The sequence below is a fragment of the Polypterus senegalus genome, chromosome 15, assembly GCF_016835505.1.
Source record: "Polypterus senegalus isolate Bchr_013 chromosome 15, ASM1683550v1, whole genome shotgun sequence".
Classification (NCBI taxonomy): domain Eukaryota; kingdom Metazoa; phylum Chordata; class Cladistia; order Polypteriformes; family Polypteridae; genus Polypterus; species Polypterus senegalus.
Window position 1 is genome coordinate 9,019,286 of NC_053168.1, and position 15,910 is coordinate 9,035,195.

General features: G+C 40.6%; 1 protein-coding gene across 4 annotated transcripts in view; it reads left to right on the top strand.

Annotated features, from left to right (window-relative positions):
• Positions 1–6,468, top strand: part of pomgnt2 (protein O-linked mannose N-acetylglucosaminyltransferase 2 (beta 1,4-)) — an 89,361-nt gene extending 82,893 nt beyond the window's left edge. For 3 of the 4 annotated variants that reach the window (XM_039736990.1, XM_039736992.1, XM_039736991.1), the window contains exon 5: positions 4,140–6,468. In XM_039736990.1, the coding sequence (XP_039592924.1) occupies positions 4,188–5,948 (1,761 nt within the window). In that variant the 5' untranslated portion in view covers positions 4,140–4,187 and the 3' untranslated portion in view covers positions 5,949–6,468. Of the gene's footprint in view, positions 1–369; positions 639–4,139 lie in introns of those variants that run through there. The other variant, XM_039736993.1, reaches the window with a different exon arrangement.
• Positions 6,469–15,910: the final 9,442 nt, after the last annotated feature.

Below are 15,910 nucleotides of genomic sequence, written 5' to 3' on the forward strand. Positions count from 1 at the left end.
TGAGAGGGATGCCAGGTTTTTTTTATGTTCTTTTTTAGTTCATCATGTTCTTTTTTTATACAACAGCCATCCCTGCTAGTAAAACCAACCACCACAAGCTTGTCTTAGCACTTGGCTGGTTTCAGGGCCATAATCGACAGGGGTGTGTGTGTGGGTGCACGTGCCCATCTGTTATTGTGGGCTTTTTGTGTGTTTGTGTGAGCGAGACGGACAGTGAGGGCAAGCAAGTCAGACAGCCAGCCGGCCGACGACAATGCTATTGTGCTCATTTCAACCTGCACGCTCCTTCTGAAAAGGAGGGCTATGCGGGGGAAGGGGGAGGGGGGGGGTTTATAGTCTTCACTAGCAGCAAATCACTCAGTGAGCATCGCTGACCTCTGAGAGTCAGACAAATTGAGGTGAAGCAGCTGGTGCAGCAGGATCTGAGCGGCCGCCGAGCATGCTCAGAGTGCACAGAGGAGGTAGAGCTCGACAGGAGGGGGGCAACTGAGGTGCTTTAGATGGTTTGTACACAGAGCAGGTGCTGGATGAAGAGTTGTTGGGGACCCTGAAGAAGCTCAGCGACGTTCCTGCCCTTTTTGATTTTGACGTTCGATCTACAAGGCTGGCCAGATGCTGTTCATGAATACGCTGCTTGGGTGAGGGTCTTATTTTTTTTTGCATCTCTCTGCGGTGTGGATTTCCTGAAGACCTTGCTTTGTGTTTCAGCTTCCTGACTTTGTAGTTTCAATAGTGAAAGGCATAATTGTGAGATTATAAAAAGCATGGCTGTAAAATATTTGTGTTTAGGTGAAGTTCGAGTCGGCGGTGTTTGCTTAGACCATTTGTTTTTCTAGCTATGGTACCTGACGAAGACAGGGAATACAATAATTTTTAAAATAATTGCTAACTCGTGTACCTTCAGCGCCTTTCTTTGGTCTTCGTGTGTGTTTTGAATGTGTCATCACCCTCACTCCATCGCTTGTTCCCATAATGCCTGCTTCTCAAACTTTGTCTTTATTTTCTATGTGCCTTTCTTGTCCTCTGTCCGGTTTTGTGCATCCCCAACTTGCATTTTCTCTTTTGTCACGTCACCAAAGCCAAACTGGCCAATCAGATTTTTTTGATGGACTGGACACACAGAACTCAGTGTTTTATTATATAACAAACTAGCTGTCCCTCGTGGCTTCACCCGCATCGCAGTGAAACAGGACAACCTTTAAAAATCAATAAAAATGTAATAATTTCTATTGAGAAGAATTTATTTATATATATATATATATATATATATATATATATATATATATATATATATATATATATATATATATAATTTTTTTATATATATATAATTCTTTTTTTTTTTGTTTATTTCGCCTTATACAATTTCTTGTATTAGCATAAACATTTTATGTTTCTTCTGCCATTTACGAGGTAATTCTAATAGATTTTCATTGTGAGTTTTGCACAGTTAAAAAGAATGCATTTAATTTGTATATTTAAATAACTTTTTCTTTATTCATTGGTGTTGAGAATAAATTTACCAGTTTTCATTGTGGCAGGCAACCTGTTAAATAACTGCTGCTCACGTGAACCAAGATCTTAAAGAGTAATCTGTGAGGGAAATGCACTGTTTGGGGGAGTGTGAGAAAAAATGTTGCTGAAACTGCCTGCCTGTCTGACTAGGACAACCTGCCTACATTCGTACCCGTGAATTTAATTTAGAAAATGAGATCATATTTAACATTTAACTTTAGATTTTATTACTTCTTCTCATTCTTTTCTCCTCCTCCTCCTTCCTCTGCTTCTTCTTCTTGTTCTTCTCCTTTTTGCTTTAGTTCTTGTTTTACTTTTTCTTGTAATCCTTGATCTTTTTCCTCTTCTTGTTATTCCTCTCCTTTTCACTTTCTCCCCTTTCTTCTTCTATTTCTTGTTCTGCCCCTTCCTTTTCTTCTTCTGATTCTTTCTATTCTTGTTGTTGTTGTTTTTTTTCTGGTTCTTCCTGTTCTTATTCTTCTTCTGCTCCTTGTTCTTTCCCTCATTTTTGTTTTAGTTCTTGTTTTGCTTTTTCTTGTAATCCTTGTCCTTCTTCCTCTTCTTGTTCTTCCTCTCTTTTTCACTTTCTCCCTCACTGTTCTTGAGTGCATGAGACAACAATTTCACAAGCGCTCCACAATTGTGGCTTGTTTGGGAGGGTTGCAAGGAAAAAGCCGCTTCTCAAGAAAGACCACATTAAGGTTCATTTGAGCTTTGCTAGATTCTGATGCCAAGTGGAAAGTGCAGGTCTGACATTGTGGTCAGCAGCACAGGAGCGCCGCAGGGGACTGTACTTTCTCCGGTCCTGTTCAGTCTATATACATCAGACTTCCAATATGACTCGGAGTCCTGCCACGTGCAAAAGTTCGCTGATGACGCTGCTATTGTGGGCTGCGTCAGGAGTGGGCAGGAGGAGGAGTACAGAAAGTTAATCAAAGACTTTGTTAAATGGTGCGACTCAAACCACTTACACCTTAACACCAGCAAGACCAAGGAGCTGGTGGTGGATTTTAGGAGGCCTAGGCCCCTCATGGACCCTGTGATCATCAGAGGTGACTGTGCAGAGGGTGCAGACCTTTAAATATCTGGGAGTGCAGCTGGATGACAAATTGGACTGGACTGCCAATACTGATGCTCTATGTAAGAAAGGTCAAAGCAGACTATACTTTCTGAGAAGGTTGGCATCCTTCAACATCTGCAGTAAGATGCTGCAGATTTTCTACCAGACGGTTGTGGCGAGTGCCCTCTTCTACGCGGTGGTGTGCTGGGGTGGCAGCATAAAGATGAAAGATGCCTCACGCCTGGACAAACTTGTTAAGAAGGCAGGCTCCATTGTAGGATTAAAGTTGGACAGTTTAACATCTGTGGCAGAGCGACGGGCATTAAGCAAACTCCTGTCAATCATGAAGAATCCACTGCATCCACTGAACAGTGTCATCTCCAGGCAGAGGAGTAGCTTCAGTGACAGACTTTTGTCACCGTCCTGCTCCACTGACAGACTGAGGAGATCGTTCCTCCCCCACACTATGCGACTCTTCAATTCCACCCGGGGGAGTAAATGCGAACATTAATTTTATTTTAATTCTTTTCATTTTTATTATTATTTAATTTAATATTGTTTCTTTGTATCAGTATACTGCTGCTGGATTATGTGAATTTCCCCTTGGGATTAATAAAGTATCTATCTATCTATCTATCTAAAAAGGTCTTATGGTCAGATGAAACCAAAATTGAACTATTTGACCTCAATACCAAATGGTACATCAATGCAGCTCACCATCCACAGCACACCATACCGACAGTAAAGCATGGCAGTGGCAGCATCCTGTTGTGGGGGTGCTTGGGGCTCTCGTTAGGGTAGAAGGGAAAATGGATGAGGAAAAATACCGCCAAATTCTTGAGGAAAACCTGCTACCCTCTGCCAGAAAGTTGAAAATGGGCAGAATGTTCACCTTTCAACACGACAACGACCCGCAACACACAGTAAAATTGGCTACACTGTGGCTGAAGGAGAAAAAAGTGAATGTTCTCGTGTGGCCAATCAGAGCCCAGACCTAAATCACATGGAATATCTGTGGAAAAATCTGAAGATGGCAGTCCACCAACGCTCACCAGCCAATGTGACCGAACTTGAATAGTTCTGTAAAGAGTTTGGGTCAGATATTACTCAATCTAGAAGTGCAAAGCGAACAGACTCAAGGCTGTCATTAAAGCAAAAGGGGGTTCAACAAAATGACAATGACATGGGGGGTGATCTTTTAATCTCAGTAGGTCTTGTTTTTGATTTTTTTTTTTTATAATTTTTCTGAACTGTAGCTGTGATATCATTCACTTGGATGTTATAGGTTGCATTGAGTAAGTAAAGCTGAAAAGAAATATTTTTTGTGTGTGTTTTCATTTAAGGTTGTAAAGCAAAAAAAAAATTAGAATATTTTGAAGGGGGTAATTCTTTTCTGTACCCACTGTATGTTCACATTTGAAATTCTTTTGTAACGATGCTTAGCATTTTACACAACAGGGAGTTTTACAACAAAGTTTCAAAATGAGTTCTCGTACTCCATTGGTTGTAGTTCAGTTAAGTCCCAGCATTCGTTAAAATGCCTTTTTGTTCTTCTCTTTTACAGGTATGCCTGGCTGACAAAAGGCCACGTGTCTCTCTTTGTCCTGCTGTGATGCGAGGGCTCGGCTGCAGAATGAACGTGGCAGCAGTGCTGAATGGATTGCTAGTTTCGATTCTGGCCGCAGTCTTGTGGAAATATGTCAAGCTGCGGGAGCATGCTTTTTCAGTGGAAGAGGAGCTGCTCCTTTCGCAACAGTCCCAGGAGCTTTCTCAGGTCCGCATCGACTATCATGGAGCTTTGCAGTCCTTGCAAGAGGAAGGGACCCGCATGGTGTGCACTGGCAAGATGCACACGGACCGCATTTGCCGGTTTGACTATCTCTGCTACTCTACCGAGGCGGAAGAGTTTGTCTTTTTCCACAGTAACGATTCCATAATGCTACCCAACCTGGGCTCAAGAAGGTTCCAGCCTGCTCTGCTCGACCTTTCCTCTGTGGAGGACCACAACACCCAGTATTTCAACTTCCAAGAGTTACCGGCCCCTGCCCTCAAGTTTATGCCCAAACCTGTGTTTGTGCCGGATGTCACCCTTATCCTGAATCGCTTCAATCCGGATAACTTAATGCACGTTTTCCATGATGATCTTCTTCCAATCTTTTACACCATGAAGCAGTACCCCGATCTTGACCAGGAAGCGCGTTTGGTCTTCATGGAAGGCTGGAATGAAGGTTTGCATTTTGATCTCTACCGCTTGCTCAGTAACAAGCAGCCTTTGTTGAAAGATCAACTGAAGAATTTTGGGAAGCTGTTATGCTTCACTAGATCGTATGTTGGACTTTCTAAGATTACTACATGGTATCAGTATGGCTTTGTGCAGCCACAAGGCCCCAAAGCTAACATTTTGTTGTCAGGAATGGAAATTAGGAAATTTACTCAGTTTCTGATGGATAAGCTAAACGTAAGCTTGGAGGAGAATTCAATCGGGGAAGAGTACATTGTGGTTTTCAGCCGCACCATCAACAGACTCATTCTCAACGAGGCCGAGCTCATTTTGGCACTTGCTCAAGAGTTTCAGATGAAAACAGTCACAGTGTCGTTGGATGACCACTCTTTTGCTGACGTAGTACAGATAATTAGCAAGGCTTCCATGCTGATTAGCATGCACGGTGCCCAACTCATCTCGTCTATCTTCCTCCCCAGAGGAGCTGTCGTCGTTGAGCTTTTCCCCTATGCTGTGAATCCAGATCATTATACTCCTTATAAAACTCTGGCCTCTCTGCCTGGAATGGATCTCCAATACGTTGCATGGCAAAACACTATAGAAGAAAATTCTGTGGCTTTCCCGGACAGGCCCTGGGATCAAGGGGGCATAGGTCATTTGGAAAAAGAAGAGCAGATACGCATTATGAAAAGTAAAGAAGTCCCTCGGCACCTCTGTTGCCGTAACCCCGAATGGCTCTATCGCATTTATCAGGATACAAAAGTGGATATACCCTCTCTGATCGAAACCATCCGTCAGAGCGTTAAAACAAAACCTAGTGTGAAAAAGGTAAAGATGGCCAGTGTTGTTCACCCTGGGAAAGTTAGGGAGGCCAAATGCCAAGCTTCAGTCCATGGTACCAATGAAGCCAAGCTGTCTGTTTCCTGGCAGATTCCTTGGAATCTGAAGTACCTGAAAGTGAGGGAAGTCAAATACGAGGTATGGATTCAAGAGCAGGGAGAGAACACTTACATGCCGTATATTTTGCCCCACCAGAATTACACTTTTTCTGAGAGCATCAAACCTTTTGCAACCTATCTGGTATGGATACGCTGCATATTCAACAAGAACCTTTTGGGTCCATTTGCAGACGTGCTGGTTTGTAGAACATAACAATGGACAACTGAGGGGGACATCCAGTACTGGAGGCAGTCCTGACAAGCTGCATTCTCCTGGGTATTCGGTCATTGGTCGAACGCAGGTTTTATAACCTGTTAGAGTGGGAAGCAGACCTCATTTTGTTAGGTAGAGTTCAGAACGGCGTAAGATGAGACCAGAAATGAAGAGCGCATCTTAGAGTAGGCCATGTGGGACGGTTTGTAGTCTACCTTAAATTTGGTCTTGGTTGGTGATACAAGTGACTGCTGACTGAAATGTGTGGAGGCCAAAAAATTTAAAGGACATGAAAAAAAGCATTCATCCAACAAGGACACATGATTGGTGCATTTTTCCGCATAAAACAATTGTTTTCCATTTGTCTTAATATGTAAATACAGTATGATTGGGTGTATATATGTGGACTTATTTATTATTTTTGTAGATTCAAACTGGTGTTTCTAGGTAATCCAGTTCAAGTTTATTGCATATTTTCTTTCCAATAAATAAGAGCTGACGCAAAATTTAAAGTGCATCACTTCAGAACTTACACATGGGTCTCTGGTTACATTCCTACAGATGTTCAAAGCCCGATTTCATATTTTAAGTTGGAACTCGCACTGAAAATTGAAATTCGCAAAAATGCGCAATGCTTTATTATTGAGCTGTTTGATCAAATGCCGCAAATCGATGAGATCATTTTAATTTATTAAAAAAAAAAGGACTTATTTAGATTGAAAAGCTGACATTCAGTTGTCAGAGAACGGGAGTTTGTTTACCCGCACTAATTTTGGCATCATGCTACTCCAGACGGGCTATGCAAAGCGGCAGTGTTGTACCGATCTGTTTTAGCGCTTCACTTTCACGATCAGCCTTTGCTTACTTTTGACTGGTTCTTGTTGAAACTCGTTTTAAAGTCTCCGTCTCGATCTACTCTAGGAATTCCCGTCATCATTTTAAACATTTCTGTCATTTCTCCTCTTCAACTACTTTAGCTTAAACTAAAAAGGCTCATCTCTTTAAATCTTTCGCCATGACTCGTCCTCTGTAGCTTTGGAATCAAAGTATTAAAAAAAAAAAATAAACACTATGTACAAAATGTGAGTGCAACGTCCAGAATCGTTAACCTAAGTTGGAATATATTCAAATATTTACTTATTTATAATTGGAATATTCAAGCCTTATTTTTTGTCTAATTTAACATCCCTGCTTCATTCATTTTTTTTTACTTTCTCGTATAGGAAGTATGGAATCCTCCAAAAATTCCATTTTGAGATTTTGATGAATTTCGACGTTTTAGACCTCCCCGAGTCCAAAACTGCCACTGTTAGAATTGTCTGTGTGTGTATGTAAACAGGGCGGCACGGTGGCGCAGTGGTAGTGCTGCTGCCTCGCAGTTAGGAGACCCGGGTTCACTTCCCGGGTCCTCCCTGCGTGGAGTTTGCATGTTCTCCCCGTGTCTGCGTTGGTTTCCTCCGGGCGCTCCGGTTTCCTCCCACAATCCAAAGACATGCAGGTTAGGTGGATTGGCGATTCTACATTGGCCCTAGTGTGTGCTTGGTGTGTGGATGTGTTTGTGTGTGTCCTGCGGTGGGTTGGCACCCTGCCCAGGATTGGTTCCTGCCTTGTGCCCTGTGTTGGCTGGGATTGGCTCCAGCAGACCCCCGTGACCCTATTCGGATTCAGCGGGTTAGACAATGGATGGATGGATGGATGGATGTATGTAAACACAATTACTCGAGTTTGCTTTCACTTAGGAGGACAACCAAATTTTAGTATTAGGTACAAAGCACAGATTTCTATCAACTTTTGGATTATTTCCGCTAACCAGAAGTGGTACTTTACATTTTATTCACGTAGCTGCAGATCTATTCAACTTTACCTTTATAATAATTGTTCAGTATTTTATTAATTTGATTTGTTGTTGATGGTTCTTTAATGTACATAATATAAAAATATAATCCTTGTCTTGCGGTTTACTCCTCAAATATCCATCCCCATATCTGAATATACGAGAAAGTTTAGGAGACACTACTCCTGATTTTTAAACACAGTTAATGCTTCTTAAAAGACATAAAACACCATCAGTGGACAGTCAGATAGATGGCAAGTAGAACTCTTTTATTTATTTATTTATTTATTTTATTTTAAGCCCTACTCATGAACTAAACAACTTTTCTCGTCAGTTTCATTCTGGGCCTTAATTTACATAATTTACATAATCATGAACTTGGTGGAGATCGTGTAGTTTCATAATCCGGTGTGACTCATCCATAACTGTCCAGGAGTCACTCCAGCAAAATCCTGTTTGATGTTACCTTAAAGTTTTTTTATTTTTCAAGTCGTAGTTATTGATTCTCAAACATGAAATTCCGTAGTAAAGTACGGAGCCCGTGAAGTAACATGAGTTTAAAAACAAAACAAATATTAAAAAAGAAACATATTTCTCGCGAGCACAGGATACTTTCCTATCCACATGGGATACTTTTGTTTCACGTACACACAAATAATGTTTTTTAAAATTTGGTGACATTTGACACCAGCACATCAAAAAGTGACTGAACAGAACCTGAAAAAAAAGTGCCGCACAGTATTAGCAGAAACATTTGTTTACCTTTTTGAAATAAAATAGTTTGGTTATACAGTATATGCGCCAGGCACACAACAAAGTGAATTTAACAAAATAAAAAGAACAATAAATGCTATCAAGCAAGTGATGACCGTGAAGAATACCACATCTACTGCACACTGAGGGACCGCAGGTTCGTTTTTAATCACCACATGTGAGATGAGGTACAGCTTTGTTACATATCTCACATTATATTGATATTGTGATGTGTCTCACAACTGCATGGGCTGTAAGGGAAGTGGAGTCTTGTGGGGACAGCACTAAGTGAGGAAAAGCTGAGTGTGACCGGATCAGGGTGAGAGGCTACCATTTTTTTTTTTTTTTTGTCATGGAGGTGTCCCCATGACCCATACAAGGAGTAGTAGTAATAATAATAATTCTTTATATAACACGTTTCTCACTACTCAAATCAATCAATCAATCAACATTTATTTATATAGCACATTTTCATACAAAAAAATGTAGCTCAAAGTGCTTTACAAAATGAATAGAAAAATAGAAGACACAATAAAAAATAAACATGAGTCAAGTCAACATTAATTAACATAGAATAAGTGTAAGGTCCGATGGCCAGGGTGGACAGAAAAAACAAAAAAAAACTCCAAAGGCTGGAGAAAAAAAATAAAAACGTGCTTTGCAAACTCCAGGCAGGGAGAACATGGGACACAAACTCATGATCTCCTTACTGTGAGGTACCAACTGCACCATAGGGCACTGTTTATAGTGCAGGACATCAAATAAAAAGCCAGTCAGCATTTTGAAGATTCCTCTGGAGACAGCAGCTCCAGTGTGTCTTATTCGACAGGTCATCACAGTTTCATAGACTGCTGCCACCACTTCTAAACACACAACAGCGCACTGCATTATGGGTTGAAAGTTTCTCAGTTACGCAGAGTGTGGCATTCATGATCTGTTCTCCTGTAGGTATTTATGTAGGACGTTTTAAATGCTTGTGAAATGTGGTTTTCTTGGTTTTTCTCTGTGTGTCTGCCGAGACCACGGGCATGGACCACTTGGAGGTTGCTCCTGGGCTGCCATTTGAATGGGCTGGCTTAGGGGTCACTAAAGTGAAGCATACTTTATACATTTTAAAACGTAATTAGCCAGCTCTTGTGTTTTATAATAGAGGTAATGGGTAATGTTAGGTTAGGTAGACTTTATCTCAGGGGGAAATTTTGCTGTAGGAGAGTACTAAAAACAGAAGACATTGTTATACAGATCCAATAGATAAACAAATACACAACATTTGACAAGCAATAATACATAAATACACACTCAAGATTAGTACAAAGAAGAATAATTACTTTCACCCGTATATAAAACATTAATACAGAATTTTTCAGCATCTGTACAAGTAACAGAATTGAAAATGCTTATGCCTTTGGAAACCTAAATCTGCAGCCTGATGGTAACAGCTGGCATTTACTGTAGAGAAAACTTCTGACAGGGTACTTGGATCCCAATATGAGGAGAAAAAAAATTGGACGCGAGCATCCGTAGGCACCAAGGAACCAAGTTTCCCAAACTATTCTCTTAGTTTTCAGTCATTATTTACCACTCTTTCAAATTATAAAATAGGTCATTACGATAACAGTTGACGAGAAGAATTCATAATTAATTGCAGAATTACGGTATTTGAGGGTCCCTCTAGAGTGTCTCTTTCTCTCGCACAATTTGGCTCAAATACTAATCAGTACATCGTCATCACATAACAGGCCTCAGTTTCAAGTTTGGAATTTTACCGTCAAGCTATTTTAGCTCTAAACCGTCCTCAAGAAACTGTGACACACACACATACTGTAGGCACACACCCATCATTGAGATATCGATGTTTTCGGTATCAGGGGACCCTAAAATGTTGAAATCCATCCAAAACCGGAGATCGAAATTTTTGACGAATCTAACGACAGGTTTTGGTGGAGGAGGGCGCAAAGCAAACAGTAAAACTTACAGAATTTTTCAAACCAAATATGTTATTGAATATTGATAGGTGTCTTGAGTTGGAACCTTTTTTGCAAAACAGCATATCCATGTTATTTTAAGAATCAAAAGAAAAACCAAATCACATTTGTGAGATTCAGCCATTTTAAAAGGAGACTACTTGGTTTACTTCACTGTTTATAAATAAATGTTAGTTTGTTAGTTCGGGGGGGATTTCTTGGTTTTATATACCTGTTTGTATCTGTAGTGTGGCATAACCAGAGACCCGCCTGTATTGTTAAGAAGCAGTTGAGGTAATGATTTTTGATTTTATTTTTTTTTTTTTATAATCATAAGTAAATGAAGGCATGGGTACTGAGTTAGCGTGGATGTTAGAGCTGTTGCCTCTCTGATCCAACCTCCTGGGTTTGAACCTTCTTACTGGTCATTTCTGCATAGCATTTGCATGTTTTTCTGTGTCTGCAGGAGTCGTCTTCTCCCCACACCCCCCACACCTACAGGTTAGGCTAACTGATGACCATAAAATGATGCAATGCGGCTGTAGTTGTGTGCGCTAGTCTGCCCTGTGGTGTACGGCCACAATGCCTTGGGCTGTTTCTTACCTTCCACCTGATGTAGCCAAATAGGCTCCAGCCCCCAGAGACACTGGATTGGATGATGTATGCTAGTTGTGGGCGATATACCATTTGAAATTTGTCTGCTGGTATTGATTTTCAGAAAACTCACCAGTATGCTAAAAATTAGTGAAAAACCTAAAAGATTTAAAGGTAAAACACAAAAGACGTCTGCCAAAGCAAACAGGAAATACAATTTTGTGTCAGTGTGTTAAAGGTGGGGTTGTTGTATATGACCTTGTATGTGAACTATTTGTAAAAAGCGACTCTGACCCTTTAAAAACAATTACCCAGAGTGCTGTGCTGTACGGCTTAACCTGACTGAGTCAGTGCAAACAGAAAGGGAAGGCAGAAAGTAGTGACGGCCCTTCTGATTCAATTTACTGATTTGATTATTTCAGCTACCTATTTAAGTGAATTGATTTAATATAATTTGTTTGATTCATCAATAGGATCCGGGGCTGGCTGCAGTATAAATAAATCAATAAAAAGTAAAGAAAAAAATTTTTTTTTAGGGAAGGGGTCTCCTTTGGCTGAATCTCAAATATATTATCAAATCATTCATACATTAATTATGTTTTAGACATGCTGATCCAGTCATATCATAGAATATGGTCCCGTTTTGAAAGCTTGCAACATGTCAGCTTGCATAAACAATATAAGACAATATGTTGCGTTGACAAGAATCGTGTTGCTTATTCATGATTAAGTTCAAGAATGAAATGAACAAGAAGCATGCACCTCACACTTGGGTAAAGATTTTGTTTTTGCGTGAAAAGAATAAGAATTGTGAAATTCGTTCTTGGGTAATGAGTTATTACTCAAATCAAATGAATGAGAATCGCATGCCTCGTTCTTAAGTAAAGGTTCAAAATGAACGAGAAACATACAACTTGTTCTTAGGTAATGATTCATTATCCAAATGAAATGAACAAGAAGAATGCACCTCATTCTTGGGTAATGATTCAGTTTGTACCGCTCCCCCGGGTTGGCACGATTATAATATGCGCTGCTGTCCTAGAGTGGCAGCAAAGAGAAAGGGAAAAAAAAATAACAAAATGATTTGGGGCGCGAATCATTTTTTCCTACTACACCAGCACAAGTACAGAAATACACCAGCAAAGGCAAAGTTGAGTTATAAAAAATGATTATTATCCAGAAAATAAGAGCTTGGACACAACTAATAAAACCCCTATATACATAGCATCATGCTAAAACGCTTCCCACCCCACACAAATCATGGCACAAAACACTCAAACACATGCGCCACTAATAAATAAATATGAGAAAGGGGAAAAAAAAATTGAATGCTATTGGAGTCGTTTAAATATTCACTGTTTGGGATGACCATCTACAGTCAGTGGTGGAGAATGATGCACTGAGCCATACCTCCTGTTCCGGGAAACGCACTACTAAACAGTCCCTTGTGCTGGCCCGTCAGGTCTTCTCCCGAGTGCCTTCACCTCATTCACATGAAAATATTTCTTTCAGAAATGAACCCGGGTTCACCAGACATTTCCCATGTGGGTTGAATTGCAGTCTCTCTTCCTTTTTATTGTGGTGTCTGCTTCTCCCTTTGGTCTGGTGCTCTCTTCTCTTCCTTCACCATTTTTCCCTCCACACATTTACATAAGGTTGGCTCCTCCCCATACAAGCCAGGTGCTCCCTTCCTCATGCACCATTGGCCGGCCTTACACATTCAGCCATTCCACCATTATCAGAAATGGTGAAAGGTGCAAACTGCCAGTGAGACTCGCACATATCTAAGACAACCATTACAAGAGTGTGAATCAAGTGGTTGAGTATCATGCGCCTCACGCTTGGGAGAAGATTCAGTTTGTGGATGAAGTGAATGAGAATCGTACAATTTCTTTTTGGGTAATGATGCATTTTCAATATCAAATGAACAAGAATAATGCAGCTCGTTCTTCGGTGAAGCTTCAGTTTGTGAATCAAATGAAAGAGAATCGTGTTCCTCATTAAGTGCCCTGAGCATGGGAAAGGCGCTATATAAATAGAAGTTATCATCGTTAGATAAAGATTCAGTTTGTGAATGAAGTGAATAAAAATCATTTAACTGGTTCTTGAGTAATGAATCATTTTTCAGATAAATGAATGAGAATAATGTACCTCTTTCTCAGGTAATGAATCAGTTCATGCATCAAATGAATCGGACACATGTGCCTCATTCTTAAGTAAAGATGCAGTTTGTGAATGAAATGAACGATAATTGTGCAACTCATTCTTGGGTAATGAGTCATTTTTCAAATCAAATGAACAAGAATTGTGCGCCTCATGCAAAAATCAATGAGAATCGTGTAGCTCATTCTCAGGTAATGATTCAGTTTGTAAATTAATTGAAGGAAACCCCTTTGACTCACTCACAGGTAATGATCCATTTTAAAATGGAAAGAATCGGTGAATGATACAGGGAAATGGGAAATTTTGGAACTAGTTGTTGGTGACCCTGTGTCATCGGCAATTGTTTGGGACCAATGCAACCTCTTTTAGAACCCCTTGCCATTAGCTATAATGGAGCAGTGAAGTGGTGCGCAACAAGGATTCGCTGTGAAAGCCTTTTATAAGAATGATGATAGCGAGACTGCTGCACAAGGGGATTTTCAGTGTCATTACCAGTTAGGATGTCATGATTGTGTCCCGTTCTGCAACATGGGTGCATAATTCATAATTTTGAAGAAACTGGTTCAGCCTTAGAAAAAGAAGGCCCCAGGTGGAGCCACTTAGCGTACTGCCCAACAATTAATAGCAGCTATTTGATGATTGTTCAGAAGGAGCATCAGTTCACATTATAGTGACGTTCCATTGCCTCTGAGATCCCCAGATCTCACTCTTTTTCATTTTTTTTTTTCCTCTTTCCTGTGGGGACATCTTAAAAGCCAAGTGTACCACACACGTCCTGCAACCATTGCTGAACTCAAAAGGAAGATTGAAGAGGGCTTGGGGAGGTCTAAAATGTTGAGATTCATCAAAATTGCGAAATCAAATTTTTGGACAATTCCAGTACTTTCCCTATGAGAAAGTAAATCTGGCTCAGGGAGGTCTAAAACGTTGAGATTCATCAAAATCTCGAAGTTGCATTTTTGAATGATTACAATACTTTCCCTATATTTCGGTTCACCAACAAAAGCGCGACGGACAAACTTGCGCCGACAAACTCGCTAACTGGTTTTCGACAAATGCGCGCCGACAAAATCGTGAGAGAGGCCAAGAGAGTGGGACGCGTACGTGCGCATTATGTGCTAGGTTATAACTGTATGCTAATTGCACTGAGTTTCGTTCCTCCGGAAGATGTTGGGTCCGCTTTCGATGAACTGAGCGAGAGTAGACCCGACAATCTCCAGAATGTTTATGATTACTGGGAGGACAATTACGTTGGTCGATTGAGACGCAGTCGACGAGCCAACCCGTTGTTTCCTATCACCATGTGGAACATGCGAGAACGTGTTGCTGATGGCATGCCACGAACAAATAACTCCGTCGAGGGTTGGCATAACGCGTCGTATACAAAGCGGAATTACCAGCAGTCAGGCAGCCAGCAGGTCTAAATACGCTCAACTATCAAGACGTCTTGCTGCAATTCTTCCTACATATGCAGGGCGTGATCTTAAGGACTATCTGTGTGCCGTGTCTCATAATATTGACTTCTAAAATAAACATTATTATATATGCTGTAAACTAGTAATTCATATTTAATGAAATTTCTGCGATTTTTTTGACGCCACGTTTTAATGGCCGCTATTTTGTTGGCGCTCATATGTCTATCGCACAAATGTCGGGTCACTCTATACTTCGTATACGAGAAAGTATAATGCAAATCACACTGTTTTTTTTACTTGTTTTGTTTCTCCTCAAGATTTCATGATCTCCCATCTTTGGCTCTGCAGATCAGTTTGCATTGAACCTGGCCTCATGTCTTCAGAGTGTTCTTTGTATTATTATTAATATTATTACTTTTTGGTATTTGGTTCCTTTTATTAATCCCCGAGGAGATTTTGTCTGTTTGCATGACCTTTGGAGGTCAGAGTGCAGGGTCGGCCATTGTACAGAAGAGAAGGCCCTTGTGCAATTTTACGGTCAAGGGCCCAACCGAGTTAACGGGATTTGAACCGGCAACCTTCCACATACCAGAGCAGATCGTTTGCCTCAGAGCCGCCACTCCGCCAAACTTAACTTTAATTAACTTTGTACGCTGGCCTTTCTTATCTTACAGTAGTTCAGAATTTTAAAAACCATCTCTTTGTTTCTTTTTGACTCCTTGATTATTCCAGGGGTCTGCAGTGCAAGAGCTGGAAAGCATGCATGTGTCAGTTACTGGGAAGACCCCCTTCATTTCTCGTGTGCTTATTCTTCAGCATCTGTGATTCCTGAGGATGTAGACACCACTGGGGAGACTTCACACTAAATGAGTGCCTTGAACTGGATGGACCTTGAGGTGGGTTTGAGAAGCTAATGTCACGTTCGTGTTTTGCCATGTTATCTTCCCAACTGGCTGACTTGTTCTTTACATTTTGATTTCTAGAGCTGTGTTTAATTTTGTTTTTTTTGCTCGCGACCATAGAATGTGTCATTTTGTCCTTTATTTGTCTAGCCCTGTGAGTTAGAGATTTCAGTTTTTGGTTTTTAATAAATTTCCAAACCATTCTGAAAACATGGTTTCACGTGGTCGTTATGGGTTTTTGAGAGTGGATAGATGGGGGGGTTGCAATCTTTAACTAAATGATGTCTGCTTAAAGTGAAGGGTCTGAGTGCTTTCTGAATATACAAATACAGGATCT